Source organism: Symphalangus syndactylus, chromosome 12, assembly GCF_028878055.3.
Source record: "Symphalangus syndactylus isolate Jambi chromosome 12, NHGRI_mSymSyn1-v2.1_pri, whole genome shotgun sequence".
Lineage (NCBI taxonomy): Eukaryota > Metazoa > Chordata > Mammalia > Primates > Hylobatidae > Symphalangus > Symphalangus syndactylus.
The window spans coordinates 123,086,236-123,110,979 of NC_072441.2; the positions used below are offsets into that span (position 1 = coordinate 123,086,236).

The 24,744-nt window shown below is 37.5% G+C and overlaps 1 protein-coding gene across 4 annotated transcripts in view; it reads left to right on the forward strand.

The window, feature by feature from the left end:
- The window catches only part of RASAL2 (RAS protein activator like 2), a 407,617-nt gene that overhangs the window by 181,411 nt on the left and 201,462 nt on the right, over window positions 1-24,744 (forward strand). For all 4 annotated transcript variants that reach the window (XM_063627424.1, XM_055255689.2, XM_055255690.2 and 1 more), the window contains exon 2: window positions 18,079-18,206. In XM_063627424.1, the coding sequence (XP_063483494.1) occupies window positions 18,079-18,206 (128 nt within the window). The remainder of the gene's footprint in view (window positions 1-18,078; window positions 18,207-24,744) is intronic.

The following is a 24,744-nucleotide window of genomic DNA, read 5'->3' on the forward strand; positions in this document are numbered from 1 at the left end:
TTTCAAGTAAACTTTTTATGAAAGGATAATGTACACAAAGTACATAAATTGTATAGTTGATGTATGGCTTGATGAATTTGCATAAAGGGGCATATCTGTGTAATTTATACCCTGCTCAAGAAACAGAACGTTATTACCATCACAGAAGCCCACTTATGTCCTGTCCCAGACACGTCACCTCCAAATAGTGACTACTAAACTGACTTTTAATACTATAGATTAGGTTTACCCAATTTTGATGTTTAAACAAAATTATACATCTTTTATGTCTTTTTTTGCTCAACGTTATATTTGTGAGAGTCAAACATATTGTTTTCTGTAGTTATAGTTCTTTCATTCTCCCTGGTATATAATATTTCATTTTATGAATTACCAAAATTTATCCATTTTACTGTTTTTATTTTGGATTGTTTCTAGCTTTTGGCAATTTTGAATAGTGCTGCCATGTATGTTCGTACACATGTCTTTTGACTAAAACATGTCCACATTTCTGTTGGGTATATATCTAGGAGTAGAATTGCTAGATATGTATACGTTGTTTTAGTTAATATTGTCCAACAGTTTTCAAAAGTGATTTTACCAATTTATACTCTCACCCTCAGATCCTTCAATTCCTCAACAATACTTAGTATCTTTTTCATTTTAGCCATTCTGGTGGGTATGTAGTGCTATCTCACTGTGGCCTTAGTTTGCATTTCCCTGATGACTAATGAAGTTGAGCATCTTTTTACATGTTAAATGGACATTTGGATATTCTTTTTTGTGAAGTGAGCGTTCAAGTCGTTTGCCTGTATTCAGCTGGTTTGTCTGCCCTTATTTCTTTTTTCTCATACCATTCACACTTGGTTTTACTGGACAGCCTTATTCATTTTGATACGGCTCCAATGAGTGGAGGAACACCAGGGCTCTTGTCTCACACCGAATTAGATAAGACGACATGGACACACATGGAGTGGTTTTAAGTAGCGGAGAGTTTAATAAGCAAGAAAGAAGAGAGAAGAAAGGAGGAAGAAGCTCCCCTGTACAGAGACAGAGGGAGGGGGCCTCCAAAGCTGAGAGTAGACCTCAAGTGTGGCAGAAACCAGCCAGGTATATGAAGAGGCTGGAAGAGGCAGTGTTTTATTTACATAGGGCTCAGGGGATTGGTTTGACCAGGCATGTCATTCATGTAGCCTGTGGAAAAAACTGGCCCTCCCACCCTAGCCTTTTAATATGCGAATGCAGAGTGCCATGAGGTTCTATACACTTGGGGAAATGGGAGGCAGCCATGTTGCCAGGCACATGTGGGGGCAAAGGCAAGAGAACAAGGGTAGGAATCGCCATGTTGGGCGGACCCAGTTTCTAATGGCTGGCATTTGTATATCAAAGGTTTCCAGCCCAGCTCTAAGAGCCGGGCTTTCCTGCTAGACAAGAAATGTTTCTGGAGCTGCTTCTAAAGAGACAAAAACTTTCCAAGGACCCCTTTTCCTCTCTATCTGCCTAAAGTAATTTCTTAACTCCTACCACATTTTTTCAATCTATCCATCCTTTTCTTAGCAGATTACATTGACTTTCTCCATCCCTGTTCCCTTTTTCTGAAGAAAGAACTTTTGACTCTTCTAGCATTTTATTTCGGCATTTACATCTCTCTCTTAATTCCAAATAATATACATACACTGTTGCTTTTTTATTCATCCATTTTAGACCTTTTTATTGATTTCCTATTATGGCGGATGAGGATTTAGCTATCACATAAAACCGTTCAAACTTCCTCACTATAGTTTTGGTGATTGGTTGGTTTGTTTTTATCAGTATTCAATGTTTGTATTATTATGCCATGCTGAGTATGGTTGAGTATCATTATTATTTTTCCTTCCTTTTTGTTTGTTTTTTTTTTTTGAAGTTTGTAATTGCCCTTTTTTCCTGTTTGTTTAGTTTTCTTATTACTTATTCTTCTCAGACCTTACTGTAATATTGCATTATATTTTTACTCAAGGTCGATAATATCAGGTAACCTATCAGATCTAGTGTCTTTTTTTTTTGTTTTTTGTTTTATTTTGTTGTTTTTTTGAGAGGGAGTCTTGCTCTGTTGCCCAGCTAGAATGCAGGGCTCACTGCAGTCTCCACCTCCTGAATTCAAGCTATTCCCCAGACTCAGCCTCCAGAGGATGGTCTCAATCTCCTGACCTCGTGATAGCCCGCCTCAGATCTAGTGTTATTTTGCTTTCTTTTCTTTTTTCTTGGAAACATTCCTCATGGAGCCCTCCTATTCTTACCTTTAGGCCTATTTCCTGAATAGCTATCATTTTAGGAGTTTCTTTTGCTGTCATTCTTGGAATTCCTTTTGCTTTTTTCATAGGTTGTATTCCTGGTTGTGTGGATCTTCCTCTCTTTTTTTACTTACTTCCTTGCTTTGTTCAAGCATATCCTCCAGTAGTTAGTTTTTTTGTTTTTTTTTTTTAAGAGACAAGGTCTAGGCCAGGCATAGCGGTTCACACCCATAATCCTAGTTTGGAAAGCGGAGGCAGGAGAATTGCCTGAGGCCAGAATTTAAAACCAGTATGGGCAATAGAGTGAGACCCTACCAAAAAAAATATAAACAAATTAAAAATTAGCAGCTGGGCACAGTGGCTCCCACCTGTAATCCCAGCACTTTGGGAGGCCGAGGCGGGCGGATCACGAGGTCAAGAGATGGAGACCATCCTGGCCAACATGGTGAAACCCCATCTCTACTAAAAATACAAAAATTAGTTGGGCATGGTGGTGAGCACCTTTAGTCCCAGCTACTTGGGAGGCTGAGGCAGGAGAATTGCTTGAACCCGGGAAGCAGAGGTTGCAGTGAGCTGAGATTGCACCACTGCACTCCAGCCTGGCGACAGAGCGAGACTCCATCTCAAAAAGAAAAAAAAAAAATTAGCTGGGTGTGGTGGTGCATGTCTGTCGTCAGGGCTACTTGGGAGGATTGCTTGAGCCCAGGAGTTAAAGGTCACAATGAGCTGTGATCACACCACTGTACTCCAGCCTGGGCAACAAAGCAAGACCCTGTCTCTTAGAAAAAAAAGAGAGAGAGGAGGGGTATTGCTTGCTCCTTTATCCAGGCTGAACCTGAACTCCTGGACTAAAAAGACCCCCCTGCCTTAGCCTCCTGAGTAGCTAGGACGACAGGCATGCACTACGGCTCCTGGCTTCCTTCAGTAGTTTTTAAAGATGGCACATAGGCAAAAAAGCATGATATGACAGCCTTCAGCATGCCAGTCTCTTTAACCGTACTGCTGCAATCAGGACTGGTGGATAGTTATCAACCTCCTATTCTTATTCATTGTCATGTTGAGATACTACTTGCTTCTCTCCTGTATTGGAGCACCTGTTTTTTAAAATACTGTATGCTTTTTGTTTTCTTCGTTTACTTTCTATTATGAACTGAGTGTGTCTCCCCAAAGTTATTTTATGTTGAAGCCTTCTATCTGAGTGTACTGTATTTGGACATAGGACCTATGAGGAAAGTGATAAAGATTAAATGAGGTAATAAGGGTGGGACCTTAATTTAATAGGACTGTTGCCCTTACAAAGAAAGGAGAGACTCCAGTGCTCTCTCTTCCCCATGTGAGGACACAGTGAGAAGGTGGCCATCTGTAAGCCAAGAAAGATTCCTCATCAGGAACTGAATTGGCCAGTACCTTGATCTTGGACTTCACAACCTTCAGAACTATGTGAATATAAATTTGTGTTGTTTAACTCACACCATCTATAATATTTCGTTAAGGCAGACTGAGCAGACTAAGACATTCTCCCGTTTTGAAGGGTGATATCGTCTTGTCAGATGCGTGTGAACCAGTGAAGGGTGATATCGTCTTGTCAGATGCGTGTGAACCAGTGCAACTCTATCTTAAATAGGAACTGGGTACAGTGAGGCTGAAACTTACCGGGCTGCATTCCCAGATGGTTAAGGCATTCTAAGTCACAGGATGAGACAGGAGGTCAGCACAAAATACAGGTCATAAAGACCTTCCTGATAAAATAGGTTGCAGTAAAGGAGCTGGCCAAAACCTGCCAAAACCAAAATGGTGACGAGAGTGACCTCTGGTCATCCTCACTGCTACACTCCCACCAGCGCCATCACAGTTTACAAATGCCATGACAACGTACCCTATATGGTCTACCAAGGGGAGGCATGAATAATTTACCCCTTGTTTAGCATATCATTAAGAAATAACCATAAAAATAGGCAACCAGCAGCCCTTGGGGCTGCTCTGTCTATGGAGTAGCCATTCTTTTATTCCTTTACTTTCTTAATAAACTTGCTTTCATTTTGCACTGCGGACTCGCCCTGAATTCTTTATTGCGTGAGATCCAAGAACCCTCTCTTGGGGGTCTGGATTGGGACCCTTTCCTGTAACACTCTGGTAGGATATTTTTCCTGATTAGCAGTTCGTGGTAGGCAAAATTTTTGAGGCCTTGATTATCTAAAATACTTTTATTCTCACACTTGGTTGTTAGTTTGGCTAAGTGAATAATAATCTAGGTTAGAAATACTTTTCTGTCAGAATGTTGAACTCATTGCTCCATTGTCTTCCAAATTCCTGTGTTGCTTTTGAGAAGTCCAGATCTATTCTTATTCCTGATGTTTTATACGTAACTGTTTTTTTTTTCTTACTGATATGTTTTGGTGGTCATCTATTTTCATCAATTTTGCTGGACACTCAGTGGGTTTCGATCTAGAAACTCACATCATTTAGAACTGAGAAATTTCACAAATGATTTCCTCGTTTCTGTTTCTTCTTGCCTAGTATTTTTATCTTGACGCTCCTAGATTGGTTTCCCAGTTTACCTTTTTCTTTTCCATCTTTTTGTCTTTTTGATCTATTTTCTTAATTTTATCTTTTAATTATGTTACTGCATTTTTTTCATTTCTGCTATTATGTTTTTAATATACAAAAGATCTTTTTAGCTCTGTGTTGCTTTTTATTAAAAAATATCTTATTTTTGTTTCCTGGATGCCATTTTTTCCTGTATCTGTCTCTTAGAGGATAACAGTGTTTTGTTTTTTCCCTGTATTGTTTGTGTCTCCTTCAAGTTGCCTTTTTCTGTGCCTCTCTCTTTTTTTTTTTATCTCTATATTCTTCTGCTAGAAGCTTTCTTTTGGTTCTGGTAATTCTTGTTGGTCTGCTTCAGATTAACAATGAGAGATGAGAAAGCTTACTGGAGGATCTAAGTGCGAAGATGGACCTTGCCCATTTTAAGGGCTTTACTATAAGGTGACCTGGAACTGCTATTTGTCGGGGGAACCCTTTTGTTAGTATCTTTAGTTCATTTCTCTTGGGATGGTCTGATGCCCAGAGTGTTCTTCTAAATTGCCTGTGTGGAATGTAAAAGTCTAATTTTGAGAGTCAAATGGGAGTTCAAGAGAACTTTGGGGGAAGCTCATGTCTTATATGTTTAGAGTAGCCTTTTCTCAACTGTGACAATTACTCTTTTGTCCACCATTTATTTTACCTTCCCAGGAGAGCAAACCTCCATTCTTTTACCTGGGTTGGGAAGGGACATTTATCTATATAATGGGCGAGAGGATCTTGGTACTCTGCCTCTTAAACAGGTTTTATACTACCCCTCTTCTCCATTGAGAGCTACCTAGTACTGGCCTATCCCTGAACCTTTCAAGGATTCTGTGGTTTAAATTAGGTTGGTTCTTAGCTTTTATCATTCTTAATCTAAGATTCTGTTACTCAGGCCTGCTAAGTCAGTTACCACTTGAACATGTTTCTTCTAGCTTTTAAACTTTTATTTACTTTTTCTTTATTTCCATTCTCACTACTTTTGTGGGTCCATGTCTCTATCTCTCCGTATATAAATTTATCTTTACTGTAGTTTAAGTTGGGTTTTGAAAGGAAGTGAAATTATATATGTTCAATCTACTGTTTTAACCAGTAGCTGCCATATATTTCTTAAAATGAAATTTGAATAAGGCATTATGGAGCTCTTGGAGCAATTCCAGTTTTTTCTGTAGGCCAGAGTTAGAGATCTTGGCCTTAGACAGATGGATCTAGCATTTGGCTTGACTTTGTCTGACTAGATGTGACCCAAACTAAATTTCTCAGCTTCTTCCTCAAACTTGTTCTTCTTTCAGAATTCCTAATCTCAGTAAATGAAACCTCTGTTAACCTTTTGACAAAAATGCAAATCAGTGGTGTCATTCCTCTGTTTAAAATTCTTCAGATGCTTCCCATTGTTCATAGGATAAAAATCAACCTCCTTAACCTGGTTTATAGGGCTCTGCATGATCTTGCCCCAAACTTTTCACTAGCCTCCTATCTCTGCACTACTTCCTTGCTCTGCAAAACTGCTTCAGCCATAGGGCCCCCCCCCTTTCAGATTGTTGACACAGGACCACCGTCTTCCTCAAGGGCTTTTACATCTGTGGTTCCTTTGTCTGAAATGCTAATACATTTCCCTTCACCACCTACCATTCTTCCAGCTGTAATAATGCCCAAGCCTAAGTCTATTGCTTGTTGAATGTTCTCACAGCACCCTACACTGCTTTTTTGTAGTGTTTATCAGAATTATTTTAAATTAGTTTTATACTGATTATACAGTATTTGACCCCATTAAGTTGATGTTCCATGAGTCCAGTCACTAGATCTGTCTTGTTCATTGTTATATCCCCAGGCTTGAGTACAGTGCTTTACTTACAATAAACAAATACTCATTGAACTTAAAAATAAAGGAGAAGCTTTATTGATATGCTAGAAAAAAATCCCAGACTATACATCAGAATAACTGAATTCTAAGATAGCTATGCTAGGTGTGTAACTTTGAGCAAGTAATTGTATAATTCTCAGCCTTATTTTATTTATGAATTAAGGAAGTATGATTTATTGATCTCTAAGATACCTTTTAACTCTACATTAAAGGACCCCCCTTTCCCTTTCTATTCATTTCTTTTCCAGTTGGCGTTTATTTTTATTTATTTTCCTACTTAATACTCATAAATCATTTCTTCCTTATGTTCATTCTTTTTATTCTCTGTAATATGAATATATTCCTTGATATTTGAACTCTCACTTTAGTTCAAGATGGGCTTGAACTACATTTTCTTTTCTCAATTAAAATCCAAATATTTGGCCAGGCACAGTTGCTTAGGCTGTAATCCTAGCACTTTGGGAGACCAAGGCAGGCAGATCACTTGAGATCAAGAGTTCGAGACTAGCCTGGCCAACATGTTTAAACGCCATCTCTACTAAAAATACAAAAATTAGCGGGGTGTGCTGGCACATGCTTATAGTCCTAGCTGCTCGGGAGGCTGAGGCAGGAGAATCACTTGAACCCAGGAGGCAGAGGTTGCAGTGAGTGAGCTGACATCGCACCATTGCACTGCAGCCTGGGTGACAGAATGAGACTCCACCTTAAAAAAAAAAAAAAATCCAAATATTTGCTGTAACGACTTGGAATTTTTTTAACCTTAAATTGACTATCCAGATTAAAATATTACTAAAAGAACCTGCATGTGTATTGTGGCCAAAAACATAAGTGCCACACAAATGTGGTTGGAGAATATAGACTTATTGTCCTGTATCAGCTATGTTCCCAATAGGATTGTGTTTCATGATTATATTAAGGGTTTTATGCAATCTTAATATCTTCTAAGATAATGGAAAAGGCTGCGAAAAGTAGGTATGCCTAGGAAATTAGAAAAATTCTTACTTTGAAGAAAATATATGTGATAAAGGCTAATGAGGCAAAAACCATGAACTTGGCCATGCATATGTCCTCTTGCACTGTGTGTATGACTTTTATAAAGAAAATTATGATAATGGTGTTAGTTTTAGAAAGTCTTGTAATTTGTTTAATTTTATTAAGTCTTATTTGCATTCATTATGTATCTTTAACAAATTATTGTTTATTTACCTTACAGTACAGCTTTGTAGTGTCGAAGGGAATGTAACTTGTGTCTGATGTATATACGATGTGTAAACATACCCACTAACAGGTTCACCAAATATTAAACAATTTTGTATTGGCATTTTTAATTTGGAACTTCCTGATGGGTTGTATATAGGAGTTTAAGAATACTTAATATTTGGGGAAACTAATTTGGAGTTTTAGATGGGTTTGAACTAAATTTTCTTTTTCCATTTAAGAAATCATAGAAAATAGGCTCCTGTTACATGAAAATTTGCCATCCAATGCATTTTCAGGAATGGATTAGATTTGGATAAGAGGCAGGTTTTTCTATTTGTGTTGGCCGTATTAAAGAGAAAAACTAAATGCTGCTTCTTACTGCTTTATAGCCTTGTATTGTAGGTGTTTGTTTCCTACCACTCACTTGAGGTCAGTGGTTTGTCATAAAAAGAAAGGTTTTTCACTGCTGATACGAGTCATCTAAGTTGTGCTCATCGAATTGGCTTATCTAATTCCTAGTGAGTGATGGATAAGATTCTTTAGAGATGCTTGTATTATCACCTTGATAGTTTTCACTGTAAGCTCAATGATTTGTGATTCAAATAGGTCTCAATTCAGAAAATATGCATATGTAGCTTTGGATTCTATTGCACTTGATGCTATAAATAGAGGTAGAGCTATTAAAGATTTTTAATGCTGCCATACTCTTGACAACTTTTATTTCTAGTGTAGCCTGCCTTCTTCTGCTTTCTTAGGTAAAGAGGTGAGATCACAGCACTGGTTGTGTAACCAATTGCTAAAAAATCAGACACTAATTTCTCAATAGTGAAATTAGTGTCTGAGTTCACTCTTTTTCACCCTCTCCACTAAGAATCACATTCCTTGAAAAGCTCTAATTCTCTTCCCACACCAGCTGCCCCTAAAGGAAAGTGATGCGATCCAATTCAAAAAGAGGCAAGCATGAGGATATATTAATATATAGAGAGATACTAAATATAGCAAAAGGAATGTGCATTAAATGGTGTTTGAGATTAAGTCTTAGTGTAGTTCATTTTTGTCAGTAACAGAAACGAGACATGAAAATGATCTTGAGTTTTTATCACTTAGTAATATAATACTATGGTCATATTTTAAGTGCCATGCTAGTTTTTTCTTATGCTTTTCTCTTTCTTTTCTTTTTGAGACAGGGTCTTGCTCTGTAACCAAGGCTGGAATACAGTAACACAAATCACAGCTCACCACAGCATCGACCTCCCAGGCTCAAGCAATCCTCCTGCCATAGCCTTCTGAGTAGTTGGGACTAAAGGTTCAAGCCACCACACCTGGCTGATTTTTGTACTCTTTTTGTAGAGCCAGGGGTCCCACTTTGTTGCCCAGGCTGGTCTTGAACTCTGAAGCTCAAAGGATCCTCCTGCTGCTGCCTCCCAAAGTGCTAGGATTACAGGCGTGAGCCACCGTGCTTGGCTACTTTTCTTAAATTAGCACAATATTTATTTAAGAAAAAATTGTAGATAGGCTTTTATTTCCTTCAAAGGATTAATATATAAGTGACTTATTTTATTTTGAATATTTTATATTTTTCTGTTTAAGAGGTTTAGTATGAACTGTAGATTATGACTGATCTATTGGGATTGAAGAACAGGCTGTGATGGACTGCCATTTGTCATCTTACTGCTGGCACCATTCATGAGACTCCATTCAGTTAACTAGGCCATATAGTTGCTTAAGCAGACTTGGCTCAATGTGGAAATTAAGGGACTTACCTCTTTTAAGAGACTGGGTTGTGCTATGTTGCCCCAGTTCGAGTGCAGTGGCTATTGAGAGCACAGTCATGCACCCTACAGCTTCGATCTTCTGAGCTCAAGTGATCTCAGCCCCCGAGTAGCTGGGACTATAGAGGCATGCCCTGATATCCCAGCAGGACTTATTTCTTCGAATGCATATTTAAGAAGTGGAAGAAAAGTATATGATCTGCTTTGCTTGCATTTCATGGCACATGTGATCGGGGCAGTGCAAACTGTTGTAGTGATGTGGAAGGGAGAAGCAAGGTAGAACTATCGTGGAAATTGTTCCCCATCCTTACCATCTTCTTAAAATAAGTAATGGCACCAAACTAAAATGAGCTCTTCTATAAAGAGAAGTGTTACCTTTATCAAATATCAAGTGTCTGCCATAAATAAGTCATGCCTTCAAGGAATTTATTACTTTTTTACCAGATAACTCACTCTGACCTGTGATAGAGCAGAGTTAGAACATTCATGCTGAACTGTGCTGCAGCTGAGACTGAGAGGGAAGCAGCAGCAGAACTCTGCAAATGTTAGACTAAAGGAAATTACTCACCAGAGAGAAGTATCACATGTTATCTCTTTCCTGCTCTCTCCTTCTCTTAACAAGGGTGATAATGAGCATAGTGGATGTACTAACTAGACACCAGTGATCAAGTAGGTCGTAAATTAAGCCTCTGTAGTTGACAAGGAAACTAAAGTGGTTAGCTAAGGTTAAAAGACACAATATAAATTTATTTCAGCAAATAGTTGTGGTCTCATAGTAAATTTACGGTAATGTAAGGATTAAGACTTGTATTTCCATGAAGGCAACCATTTCTGACCTAATGACTTTATATCTTAAACATATTGAATGATTACTTAGTATCCATATTACTCATCAAGGTATGAGGGTGGCCATATTTAAATCCACTGAGGCCCTTTATTTGTATGAACTATAATATAATTTGCCAGCCCAAATGTTCACTGTGTGTCAGGACAAAGCAGAGTTCACAGGTACTGTGTTTTGGGTGGTTATCAGTCTAAGAAAATTTTTGTTTGTTGTTCTGGAAATGTTATTTTCTGACATTTTGACAGAATATAGAGGGTGGTAAGGTAATGAAGGGATAAAATAAGTAAAATTAAACTTTAAGTGACCTGACTGGATTTTCCTTTCCTTTTGTACTTTAAGAATGAAAGAGAGTGACTTAACTGATGGCAACTACACTAGGTCTTAAGCAGACAACATTAATACATTTATAAAATAATTTGAGCATAAATCTGCAGTATATTGTGGACTACTTCTCAACCACATTAACAATTTTTTTTTAATAATTTTTTTTTTTGAGACAAGGTCTCATTCTGTTGCCCAGGCAGAGTACAGTGGTGTGATCATGGCCCACTGCAGCCTTGACCTCCTGGGCTCAAGTGATCCTCCTGCCTTAGCCTCCCAAAGTCCTGGGATTACAGGCATGAGCCACTGTGCCCAGCCTGTTAACAGTTATTGACATTGTTAAGAATCATCTCCACATAGCAACTCTAACATTATTTCTTCTATTGTATCAGAAATTGTCTATAGAAGATAGCCATGTGTATGCCATATTTTTAAATCTGCATGTCAGGGGCAAGGATTTTATTGTTTATTAAAAAAATAAAGAACTGCCCTTTAAAAAATAGCTTGTTGGCTGGGCAATAAAAACAAGGATTTTATTGTTTATTAAAAAAATAAAGAACTGCCTTTTAAAAAATAGCTTGTTGGCTGGGCACAGTGGCTCACGCCTGTAATCCCAGGACTTTGGGAGGCCGAGGCTGGCGGATCACAAGGTCAGGAGATTTAGATCATCCTGGCTAACACAGTGAAACCCCATCTCTACTAAAAATACAAAAAATTAGCCAGGTGTGGTGGCGGTCGCTTGTAGTCCCAGCTACTCGGGAGGCTGAGGCAGGAGAATGGCGTGAACCTGCGAGGCAGAGCTTGCCGTGAGCTGAGATCGAGCCACTGCTTTCCAGCCTGGGCGACAGAGTGAGACTCTCTCTCTCTCAAAAAAAAAAAAAAACTGTTAATTGGCCTATTAATATGATATTAAACATGAATGCCTGTTAAAACTGTTATGAACATGTTGATGAAAAGAAAAATACAATCCTCCCACCTCAGCCTCCCAAGTAGCTGGGACGACAGGCATGCACCACCATGCCTGGCTGATTTTTGTATTTTTTGTAGAGAAGAGGTCTCACTGCGTTGACCAGGCTAGCCTCAAACTCCTGAGTTCAAGTGATCCACCCACCTTGGCCTCCCAAAGTGCTGGGATTGTAGGCATGAGCCACCATTCCTGGCCAGATGTTTTTGCTTCTGTAATAAAGTGATCACTTTAATTCTTAGCTTTTATGAAGTAATACTTTTTGACTTTGGGTTCAAAGCCAAAACAAATCTGGTCATTGAAATTTCAGAGTTGCAAAGAATTTGCCATTTCTAAGCCAGGTTAGCTGTGGTGTGGGAATAAAAACGTATGTATAGACACAGAAAAATATAGATCTGTCCTTCCACAACAGTGCAGACTTTTGCAGTTCATACCGATTATCTGTTGGGAATGTGTTTCTCTTTTAGTGTATTAAGACCTTCCCTATTTAGATAGAATTCCCAAAGCTATGCTGTTGTTATTTCTTTTTTTAGGTTAGCACTAAGATAGATGAAAGGCCCCCGAGACTGAATGAAACATTAGAGTTTGTATTAACTGGGAAGATTCTCTCTATAGAATCCCTTTATAAAGCTTTCTCTGGAAGGCAGTAAATATTAATAGTGTTACAGTCTCACCAATGCAACACAATGTAGTAGTCTGTTATTGTGAGGCATCACCCAGAGTTGTTTGTCTCACGACCAGGAGAATTAAGGAGCATGGTCACAAAGGGTGAGGTTGGAGCAAAAGTGTAATAAGCAAAAGAATGAAAGCTGTCTGCCTCAGAGAGGGGGTCCAGAAGAGGGTTGCCATTTTTACAGTTCAATGCAAAGGCTTTTATGAGAAACTGATGAGGGCTGGGCGTCTCATTTGCATAAGGTGTGAATTTCTGGTACCTCCACCCTGTCCTGCTAGTGCACATGTGGGTCCTTAGCTTGAGTTACTCCATAATGCTTTGTTCCCCTTACTGCACATGTGTTAGAGGATGGAATTTTCCATTGTGGCCATGTCTGGGCAAGTCATCTCTATAACCTGTCTTATCTGTGTGGCTGTGAGCATGTCTTAGGCAAGCTTCCCTGTACAAGTTCCCTTATCTGTGCCTACAGCCTGAAAAATCAGGCTTTTGTTTGAAAGGATTCAACCGAGGACCCACCCTAGCTGCCTGCCTGACCAGTTTCTTCCTTTCTCTTTTCTCAATAGGTTCATGATTTTACTAATTGCATTTAACATATCATGTCATAATTTTTAAAAACATGAGACTAGTAAATGATGTGATTCAAAAGCAACCCAGATGAACTTCTAAGGAGCTGTAAGATACAAAAATAAAATTTCTCACAGCAATTTTTTCCTACACATTCTTCATATTTTGGCCATAGACTTATTGTCCTTTCTCCCTTATCCCTGTTTCTGCTTTCTATCGGATCCCTTCAATTACTCTCCTGCTATAAAATTTTTGAGGCACTTTTCCTAAGTATGGAAGAGATAAGTTGCTTGTCCTCTAAGAAAAAAGTTGGACTGTGTCTGTGTGTGTGTTCCTATACTGAAATTTCTAGTTCTATCATATCATTCAGTTTGTCATTTTTGTCAAGTAATAGAACATGCTATGATGCTCCTTTCTCCCATTACAGGGAAGGGTTAACACATGAGAGATCTATTGTTATTGTCGTTGTTTCCTTGCCAAGTAGTTTCTAAATTTATATTAGCATTTGCAGTTACTGAATTTATATTAGCATTTGAAGGGGCCCAAAGTTTGCTTTTTAGACTTACTGGCAGGCCAAATGACGTAGTATTTTGAATGCTGTTTTGAAATTATTTGGAAATAATAGATTGCATTCAATACGTCAAATAAGCTTCCCTTTTAGGTTATCTTTCTTCCTTTTTTGAAAACCATCTATATTGGACTTCCTGTTTTATATTATAGTTACATAACCTGCTTTATTAACTTTTATCAATTTGTATTTTTATTAGTGACTCTTTTATTTTCTCATCTCTTTTGTGTTATTCATCCACCACAAACAACTAGAAAGTTACCTGTCGTGTTGATTCCTATTTCAAAATCTGGCTCACATGATCTGTTTGTTACCATTTTCACTATAACTGATCTGTTTCAGACCCTGACCATCCCTAAACCAGGCCATTACATCAGTCTCCCATACATTGTTAAGACCTCTGGTCTTTCCCCCACTTTCTTCATCTTGTTATAAACTAGTATTGCCAGATTTTCTTAGAATACCTCATTGACTTTCTGTTGTCTGAGCAGTGATTTTTAGCATGTGGTCTGTGGAGTGCTAGATCTCCAGGACCCCCCCGATCTGAGAGTTTAAAACTATTTTTTATAGTAGAACTATAAGACTAATTATAGTTATTCAGTCTTGGTTATATGGCAGACATTTTCTGAAAAAAGGAAGACATAAACGTATCACTTCAGGGTAACAACCAAGAGTATTTATTGCTAATGATAAAATTTAAGACTAAAAGCAAAAACTAGAATGTTAGAAAATTTGCATCTGCAACTTTGAGCTTGGCAGCTTCCCAGTAGTACTTGAAGTCTTTTCTGATGAGATAAAAACTTTTCTGAAGATTGATGAATGTGACTTTTTTGATATTATATAATGAAAGATGTCAATATTTGGAATATCTGCAAACTGAATGAACCAATATTTTTTAAGTGATCGGTGCATGATGTTTATAAACTCACATAGGGTGAAAGATACACAAAGGACAAGGTGGACCGGTGGTTTTTGATGTAACAGAATATGAAAAGTTCATTGATTTGGTTTCAGATTACACATTGTACGCTAACTTTTGAAAAGCAACTGCTTGTCAGGTTTGGTGTAGTATTAACGAAGAATATTCATAGTTATTGAAAATATTATTAAAACACTCTTTCCTTTTCCAACTACATATTTGTGAGTCCAGATTTCCTTTATGTATATCAACCAGAAAAACACAAAGCAATAGATTGAATGTAGAAACAGATATAAAAACCTTGCTGTCAGCCAGACTTTAAAGAGATTTGCAAAAATATAAAAGTGTCGCTCTTTTAATTTTTTTTGAAAACAGTTACATTTCATTAAAAATGTGTTACCTATGTTAACATGCAATAGGAGTGTTATTGTTAAATGAATTCATATTTTTAAAATTTCTCAGTTTTAATTTCTAACATGATAAATATTGATATAACCCATATAAACTCATATTGATAGAACCCATGTACTGAAGTCCTCAGTAATTTTAAAGTCTAAAGGAGTCCTGCAATCAAGAAATTGGAGAACTGCTGGTCTGCAGAATAATACCCAGTTTTAAAGAAGTATTTACAAAGAGATCCATTGACTTACCTCTGATTCTTTTTAATGTTTCTAAAATTATTTAATTTTTGTAATGAGGCCAGCATTCATTGTCCTTAGTATCCTCATAGGAATGGACAGAGCAAATCCAAAATTGTTTTCAGTTTTGCTATTAAGATTCTTCTGTGCGATTCTAAGTTAGTTATTCTTTTCTCTAGTGAATTTTGGATACTAAAAATAATTGGAAGTCAGAAATTAAAAGTAAGTTACTAGAGCAAAAAAAAAGATAGGATTGGCAAGGTGAAATGGGACAAAAATCTGAGCTTGTCCTGGTAACGCGTATAGTCTCAGTATACAGGCCTTGCTTACGTGCTTTTAAACCTTCATTTAGCCCTGGAAATGAGAACATGATATAACATAACCTATATAAGTTAAATATAGGTTATTTAAAAAAATATCATTTTATTACTTAAAATGCCTTTTAGATAATAGAGAAGTGCTAAAAAGAACAGAAACCATCACCTTTTTTCTTTCTTTTTTTTTTTTTCCGCTTGGTATACATTCTTATAAAATGACCAAAAATGGGCATTAGAAAAAGAAGCTATAAAATCTATAGGATGGCTAACAAATCCCTCTGTTTAGACAAACATAATTTTTTTTAATATAGAAGTATTGCTCCCTATTTCATTGCTCTCTATTTCTTCTTATCTTTAGCACCAGAGGGGGATGGTTCAGGGTTCCAGAATGTTTTTTTGAGACATTGTTTTGTTTTCACAATACCATGAAGAAATTAGGAAAAGGATTAGGTTGGACAAAGGAAGAATATTAGACAGTGAGGCTTTAAGAGAATTAATTAGGATCTCACAGAAAAGAGAATTTAGATTTTCTTAAATTCAATGTTGATACAGATTTATATTTTGTCAGGAAACCTGGGTTATGCTATTAATCAATATCCTGTATTAAAATTTTTATAGACAGGGTTTATCAGTGTTTTCTTGCTAAAGTTGATTTACAGTAAAGCTTACAGTACGCAGTTGAGGTCACCCATGGCTAACTTATATAATAAAGCTAGTTATTTGAATGACCATAAATTGTCTAATTTTGTCAAAGTTTCTAATTGTTTAGACCACAAAACTATTCATATTTTCATATAAAGTAGGTGCATCTCTTTCTGTTGAAGTCGTCTTGGTATTTGATTCTAAAAATAGGCCTACGTGTGGTAAAATTGTAACCCATATTTTTGTCCAAATCATGTGAAGAAAATTAGTTTTGACATGGCTTTTAAATGTAGGCAAGAATATCCTATATATGTACAAAAGGATTAAGAGTCAGTTTCATTAGAGCTTTTTTGTGATAATTTTGAGATTTTGAAGTCAAAAGAAAACTTTGGAAGAACTGACACTGCAATTCTAAGATAAAATAATTTAAGATGCTTAGACTACAAGGGGAGGGTTGAGGGTAGCGGAGAGAGGGTTGGTGTGGATTGGAGATGCTACAGATGTAGCATGTAATGCTGTGCATAGTGCGGAGGAGATACAAACAGAAAATAAGGGAAGAAAAGACAAAACAGTGAACTTCTAAGAATTAATAACATGTCTAACCAAGCCCTAATAACACTGTTGGTTCTTGGACCTTGAATTATCTTTGGGGGGAGTTGATAAACCCCCAAACATGCAGCGCAGTATGTTTAGATAGCCTTAGAGAGGACAGGAAGTTAAACCAGAAGAAACAATGAAGACAGTATTGAACACATAAAGAGATTTATAAAGAGAGACCTACGTAGTTCTATGAAGAGAGACATATAGCAACTGACTTGTTGCTAACGTCCTACAGAACTCCAGCTATAATTATGCATATTTGGTTGATTATAACATAAGACACCTAGGAAATTATTTGGCTTTCCTTGAAGTCAAGCCAGTGCCAGTAATATATCTATCATCCTCTGACAAAAGACAAAAATTCTACAGAAAGCAGTGATAATGAAAAATACTCATGTAATAGATATAATGTGTTTTTTTATGATTTACAACTCCCCTGCCCTCATGGGTGTTGGTTTTCTAATCTTTTCAATTTGAGTTTTTACTTTAGCATAACTAAGTAGTGATAATGCATGTTAAGTAGTCTCTATAGTATATTCCTGAGAAGAATTAGTTCTTCATGCCTGAAGAACTTTTAATATATATCGAACTGTCATAAAAGCTTTATTTAATGGAACTAATGTGTACTTATAAATTAAAATATGTGCCCAGTTCCAGCAGCCCAAATGAGTAAACATTTTATATCAAAAAATTGAAAACGACAAAGATGTTAGTAACCACTTGGTATACTATAAGGAAACGAGACAGTTGGGAATTGCTGAGACATTTTGCTTTAATATCGGGTAGCTCCACCTTTAAGAAACATCATGGTAATATATTTAGATCTTTTCTTAAGAAAATTATTTTCCATGTTTTTAAGATCTTGCTGGCCTGTAGTGGTAATACGATGCTGTTGTTTAAACACTTTCAATTCTTATGAGTGTAAAGCCATTTGGAAGGCCCAGTCTGCTGATAAATTTACTTTCAGAGTTCTGCGTTAACAGTGTTCTCAAAGTGTACATGTAACAACATTATCTTTCTCCTAAAGACTAGGGAAGGTGTCTGAGTCACTCTGCCTCTGTATTTTGAACGATACTGGTTAAGCTCTGAAGCAACCTCTCATTATTATAGTTTATATACAGTGGTAATTACTATGTAAAGTTTGCACTAACAATTCTTCCCAGAGTGTTTCAGCCCTCTTCTCTGAAGGTTATAGGGCTATTTTTTCATTATTCTGTAGATAACAGTTTTCATTTTCTTAAGAGGAAGCTTTAAATTTACCATTGAGATTCATGTTTAGGCTCACCTCTTTATTTGATTTGGAAGAATTTTACATTTGGAATACTGGTTTACTAAGCAAGATAATGATTTGTCACTTTTGTTTTTTCCTTTTCTCATGCAGATGTGAAAGGGCCACCCACCCACCGTCTGTCCTGTGGTCAGTCACCCTACACCGAGACAACAACGTGGGAGCGGAAGTATTGCATCCTCACAGACAGCCAGTTGGTATTGCTCAACAAGGAGAAGGAGGTGAGATGGATATTATTCAGGAAAGTTAGTTTCCTTTTCTGAGTAAATTCCTGAAATTACCTAGTTTTTGTTTGCATTTTGATAAGTTGTATTATAAAAATAAAGGCTTGATGAAGATATAGGTAAGTCTAAAAGGCTGCTAATATCATAAAGGTATGTTATCTTCACGAAGGAGTGGGTTTCACAAGATAGGGCTGGATTTTCACTAAGAAACAATGGAAGAGATACTGAGTTAAACTGAGGAGTTTGGAATGGGAAGGGGTTGGATTATATAGGCCTGGCCCTGAAAATGGTCTCAAGGGGCCATTGGAAATTACATCAGTCTACTTCCTAGCAAAAACAAATGTCATTAATTGGATTAATTGAAAGAGGTTTATTGGAGGGACTATTTGCAGATGTGTGGGCAGCATAAAGGACCTATCTAAGGATGAGGAAGCACCCACGAGCTAGCAATCGCAGAAAGCAGTTATCACCCTAGGCTTCCAAGGCACGGGAAGAAAGTGATGTTTCTGGAACCTAGAGAACTGTAGCTGCATGAGAGAGCTGCTTGACAGTTGCTGTGGTTATGCACAAAAGAACACAGTCTCTATACCAAACAAAAATGGCCAGCAGGGAGGAAGTAAGACAGAATAAACACTCCAACTCTTTTCTTCTGCCTTCTGATTTCTTGCCAGTGTCACCTATTGGTCAAATCTAACTCGAAGGCAGAAAAAGATTGCTTTTTGATGTATTCTGTAGAGGTCAGCTTCCTGAAACATGTAACAAGGTCAAGAAGGGCAGAGAGTAGAATAGATCTGGCGAGGTAGACAGAATGTAACCAGGACAGGCGTCTAGTTCTAGGTGTACTTTCTGTTCTTCTAAATTAAAAAACTCTTAAACTTATCACATGCTATTACTGTTTTATTCTTCAAACTGTTACAGTTTACAAATCCTTCCACAGCCATCTCATTTATTTGCTTATTGGTGATTAATCAGGTAATTGATATCGTTCTGATTTGGTATGATAAAACTACTCCGTAAAATCATCATAATTCCCAATTTCCATGATATAAAAAAAAAGTGAATATAATATTGACAAAGAAGAGGAATAATGAAAGGGAAGGAGAAGATATGATTCAATGAAGGAGAAAGATTAATTGCCAAAACTATATAAATAACTAGAAAGATGTAGGTAGAATATCCATTCAGTAAGTCACCTTACAGAAAGGTGAGTTCAAAAGAAGCAAAGAACAGGAAACACATTTCTTAATTCTTATCTGTGGATCCCTACCTCCCCTTTCTCTTCTCTCGCTCCTCCTTCCTTCTCTGTCCCTTCTCTTACCTGTCTCTTCTCTTTCTCAGCATTTTTTAATGTGGTAAAGATAATACCAATAAAACAATTTCAGTTTCTTCTTGTATTTTAATAGGCATTGCTACTTTCAAGAGCCTTGTTAATATGCCTCCATGAAGAACTTGCTCATTCTTTTTCTCTTGCCATTGAAAATATCTTTTACTTTTGTTATCATCTCCCTACCTATAACCCTTTTCCAGCATTTTAATATTCTTAAATTTAATTTTATTAAAATAACTGAATAAAGGCCAGACTTTTCTAGAACAAGTTGTGTATGTTGCTGTGTTTATATTAAGTAGACAATAAAAATTGTTAAAGTGAATATTAGTGTAGAACATTTCTAATTATCCAAACTATTCAAAATCTTCATTTTAACCAAATGTACTGTCAGCAGTCTTTTCTCAGAGCTATTAGTAAAGAGTAATATAAACAAATCGTTGGCCATCTTTTTTGCCCTTACATTTTATTCAGTTTAGTACTGTAAGAGATGAAATAGCTGTAAGTATAGATAGCAGAAAGTCAAGAAGCATGCCTTTTCCAGAACCAAGGTGCAAATTAATCAATTGAGTTACCTGCGCTTTGGCCACCTTTTGTCTCATAAAATAACTGTCCATGATAAATAATTTTTTAAAACAACATCTTATGTCCTTTATCCCTTTTTATACCAGTCATCAAGAGTAACCCTGAACACCTGGGGAACCCTCATCCACCATGCTGTATGTACTCTCCCTATGGCTCTGTGTATTCTCTTTTCTGACACTGTCTTCCACTTGTCCTTCCCCACATCTTGAAACCCTTTCACTGTGTCCACTGCAATTCCAGGTTCATCATCATCAAAACCAGCTGTTTCTTCCACCTTTTCTCTGAAGGATTCCCTTAACTTCTTAGTCTTACAAGAACTGAGATCTTCCCTGAGGACACTGTCTTCCATAAAGTTTTGTCAGTGGATGGCTGTTTTTCCTAATACCATAATGTCTGTGATAGGTGTCTTCCTCTTTTATGGCTGCTGTCTATTCTCCCATTTTCCCTAAAATGTCCAAACTTTGTGTCTCACATTATAGTTATCTTCTTCTTCTTTTTTTTTTTTTTTTGAGACGGAGTCTCTCTCTTGTTTCTCAGGCTGGAGTGCAATGGTGCCATCTCGGCTCACTGCAACCTCCGCCTCCTGAGTTCAAGCAATTCTCCTGCCTCAGCCTCCCAAGTAGCTGGGATTACAGGCACCTGTCACCATGCCCAGCTAATTTTTTGTATTTTTAGTAGAGATGGGGTTCACAATGTTGGCCAGGCTGGTCTCGAACTCCTGACCTCAGGTGATCCACCCGCCTCAGCCTCCCAAAGTGCTGGGATTATAGGCGTGGGCCACCGCGCCCGGCCTGTAGTCATCTTCTAACCTTCCTCATCGTTTTTTGTTGATTCTATCCCCTGGGCCATTATTATCTCCAAGACTACTCCAGTTTTAATTTTTTATGATTCTGATATCCATAGAGAGATTTTTCTTTTGTAACACACTGGCTGTCAGTTCCTTGAACTTTGTCCTCTCTAAGGATCCCACCTTATTGCTACAACTCCTTCATATTCACAATTGTGTGCATATTACTCTTTGACTAATACCTTCTATCTTTCTAGCTCATTTCTTATTTCAGCAATCCTTCAACCCTTCTGGGACCTAGGACCCATTGATCCTGTCACCTTTTCTGGCTTTTATAAAGCCTCTGATGTCTTCTGTCTCCCCTGAGTTCCATGGTCAGTCATTCTCATCACTCCTTTGCATACTGTTTCCTCGCCCTTCCCTTGCTTCATCATACACACTTGGCAAAGTGATAGCTGAAGTGAATCTTACTCTTTATCTAATCTGCCCTGTATCCATGCAGCTTAATGTGGAGAAATTTTCTGGAGAAAATTACACATACCATGCTGCCTGGTGTTAAACAAATGGCTGCAAACCTCTTATCAGTCCATAATGCTGCTTGGCAATCACAAAACATTTTCCCACTTCAGTTACTGTCCCACTCTCCTGGACTAGTGCTTCACATTCTATCTGTGGTAAAGTACCAGTTTCCCCTCCACCCACCTTGTTGTGATCAATATAATACAATAAAGTGGATTGTTAAGAAAAAAATGAAAAAAAAAAAAAAAACCCATAAAAATATAATCCCACTCCTGGCTATCTACCCAGAGGAAAATAAGTCATTATATAACAAGGATATACATGTTTACAGCACACATGTTTACAGCAGCACAATTTGCAATTGCAAAAATATGGAACCAGCCCAAATGCCCGTCAGTCAAGGGGTGGATAAAGAAAATATGGTGTATGTATATACTGTGGAATACTACTCGGCCATAAAAAGGAATGAAATAATAGCATTTGAAGCAAACTGGAAGAAACTGGAGACCATTATTCTATGAAGTAACTCAGGAATGGAGTATGTCCTCACTCATAAGTGGGAGCTGAGCTATGAGGATGCAAAGGAATAAGAATAACAATGGACTTTGGGGACTCAAGGGAAAGGGTGGGAGATAAGTGAGGGATAAAAGACTGCATATTGGGTACAATGCACACTGCTCAGGTAATGAGTGAACCAAAATCTCAGAAATCACCACTAAAAAACTTATCCATGTAACCAAACACCACCCATTCCCCCAAAAACCTATAAAATAAATAATAATTAAAAATTTAAAAAATATATAAGACCAAGTTTTTATTGGGTTTAACAGACATTAAATCACAATTCAGTTAAGTATGTTCAGCATAATCATAACATAGGAAAAGAAGGAATAGAAGGATAAAAATTGTATATATTCATGGAAAGTAGGCTGTACAAACCCACTGATCACACCAAGCATGCTGCTTCTCGGTTTCTGTACTATTTTGTTTATTGTGGACTAGTCACAATTTGCAGATGGCACAGGAGCTTGAACTACACTTTGAGTAACACAGTCCAGAATAATTTCTAAGGTGATGTTTTTCATACCTTCTCCTGTTTTCCTCAAACTGCCAATCTCTTCTTTATTATTCCCACCTAGAGCTGATTGCTTCACCGAGAAAATTGGAAAATTCACAAGAGAACTTCTGCACACTCCATTACTGTATCTGCCTAACAGCAGCTGTTTCCTTCTACCCTGATTTTACTTTTTTAACTGTGGTTGAGCTGTCCACTGTGGTCAGCCCTTCTGCTTGTGTTCATTCCATTGTTTCTTGCCTGTTCAAGGATATATCACTAGCAATTCTCCCCTACCTTTTTTGAAAAACATTTTAGTTTTTTGCTTTCTACCAGATCATTCCCATCAGCATGCTATTCTCTCTCTCTCTCTCTTTTTTTTTTTTTTTTTTTTTTTGAGACAGAGTTTCACTCTGTTGCCCAGGCTGGAGTGCAATGGTGCCATCTCAGCTCATTGCAACCTCTGCCTCCTGGGTTCAAGCGATTCTCCTGCCTTAGCCTCCCGAGTAGCTGGAATTACAGGCATGCATCACCACACCCAGCTAATTTTTGTATTTTTAGTAGAGATGGGGTTTCACCATGTTGGCCAGGCTGGACTCGAACTCCTGACCTCAGGTGATCCACCCATCTCAGCCTCCCAAAGTGCTGGGATTACAGGTGTGAGGCACTGAGCCCAGCTTTATTTCTCACCCGAAAAAAATAAAGCCTGTATTAACCTCACTTGTACCTCCAGATACCACCCCTTTCTCTTCTCTCCTTTACAACAAAAATTCTCAAAACTTCTATATGCTCATTGTCTTTAATTACTGTTCTCCTTTAAATCTATTCCAGTCAGACTCTTACCCACATCACTGCCAGAATTGTGCTTGTTAAGCTCACTAGTGACCTTCCCATTGTTAAATTCAGTGATCAGTTCTCAGTTCTCATCTTAATCTGTTAATGGCATTTAGTAGAGTTGATCACCCTCCTAAGGTCTCCTAAGGTCACATTCCTTCTCCTAAGGTCACTTTTCCTATTTGGCTTCCATGACACTGTGTTCTTTTTCTTTCCTGCCTCTCTGGAAGTTTCTTTTGAGTCATCTTTACAGATTTCTCTTGTTCTCCCTAAATCTTAACATGGAAGTGCCATGGGACCTTATTTCCTTGGGGATCTCATCTCATTTATAGTCTTATTTCCTTGGGGATCTCATCTCATTTATAGTCTTGAGACTATAAATGTCCTCTAATGCTGATGATTCCTAATTTTATATCTTAAAACTACATATCACTGTTCTCTCTCTCTTAAAAAGATGGAGTCTCACCATGTTGCCGAAGCTGGTCTGTAACTTTTGGGCTCAAGTGATCCTCCCACCTCAGCCTCCCAAAGTGCTGGGATTACAGGCATGAGCCACTGCACCAGGCCATCTCTCTTCTCTAGACTCATATATCCATCTGTGCATTACACATCTCCACTTGGATATGTAAGAGTCATTTCCAACATGCCCCACACTTCAGCCCTAATCTTCACTTCCTAACTTACCTATGGTAAGTTAGTGACATTAATGACAACTCCATCCTTCCAAGTTTCAAAGGCCAAAAGCTTCCCCAACTTGCTACTTTCCAGACATGCTGTCTTCATCATTATTTCATGAGTACATCAGGCATGTTCCTCCCTAAGGCCTTAGTCTTGGCTTTTTCTTTGCATGGAACATTCTTCCCTCTTATATTTGCATGGCTCATTTTCTTACCTCCTTCATCTCTTTGCTTACATACCACATACTTAGCAAGGCCAACCCTGACTAACCTATTTTAAATCACTACTGCTCCCCACATCTGTATCCAGAACTTCTGACCTAATTACCTGGCTCTAATATATTTTTTTATAGCATTTGCCACCTGCTAAAATGCTATATAATTTATTTATTATGTTTAATGTCTCTCATCTCCTACTGGAATATAAGCTTTTGAGCAAAGATTTTGTCTGTTTTGTTCAAGGATGTATCCACCAGTTCTTAGAACAGTTCCTGATGAAACATAGGAAACTCTCAATGAATATTTGTTGAATGAATGTTACAAGGGCCAAATTAAAAACTTTTATTTCTGAATGTCTATTTCCTTAATAAAAGTTGAATAGAAGATATCTTCTATCCTTTCTTTCCATGATATATCTACCCAGAACATGCAACTTAATTCTTTATTTTTCTAAAACTAATAAAAAGAAGAGAAAAATAATTGATGGGGTGCTTTTCCACAGTTGAATATATGATTCCATCTTTATTTATTGAGCA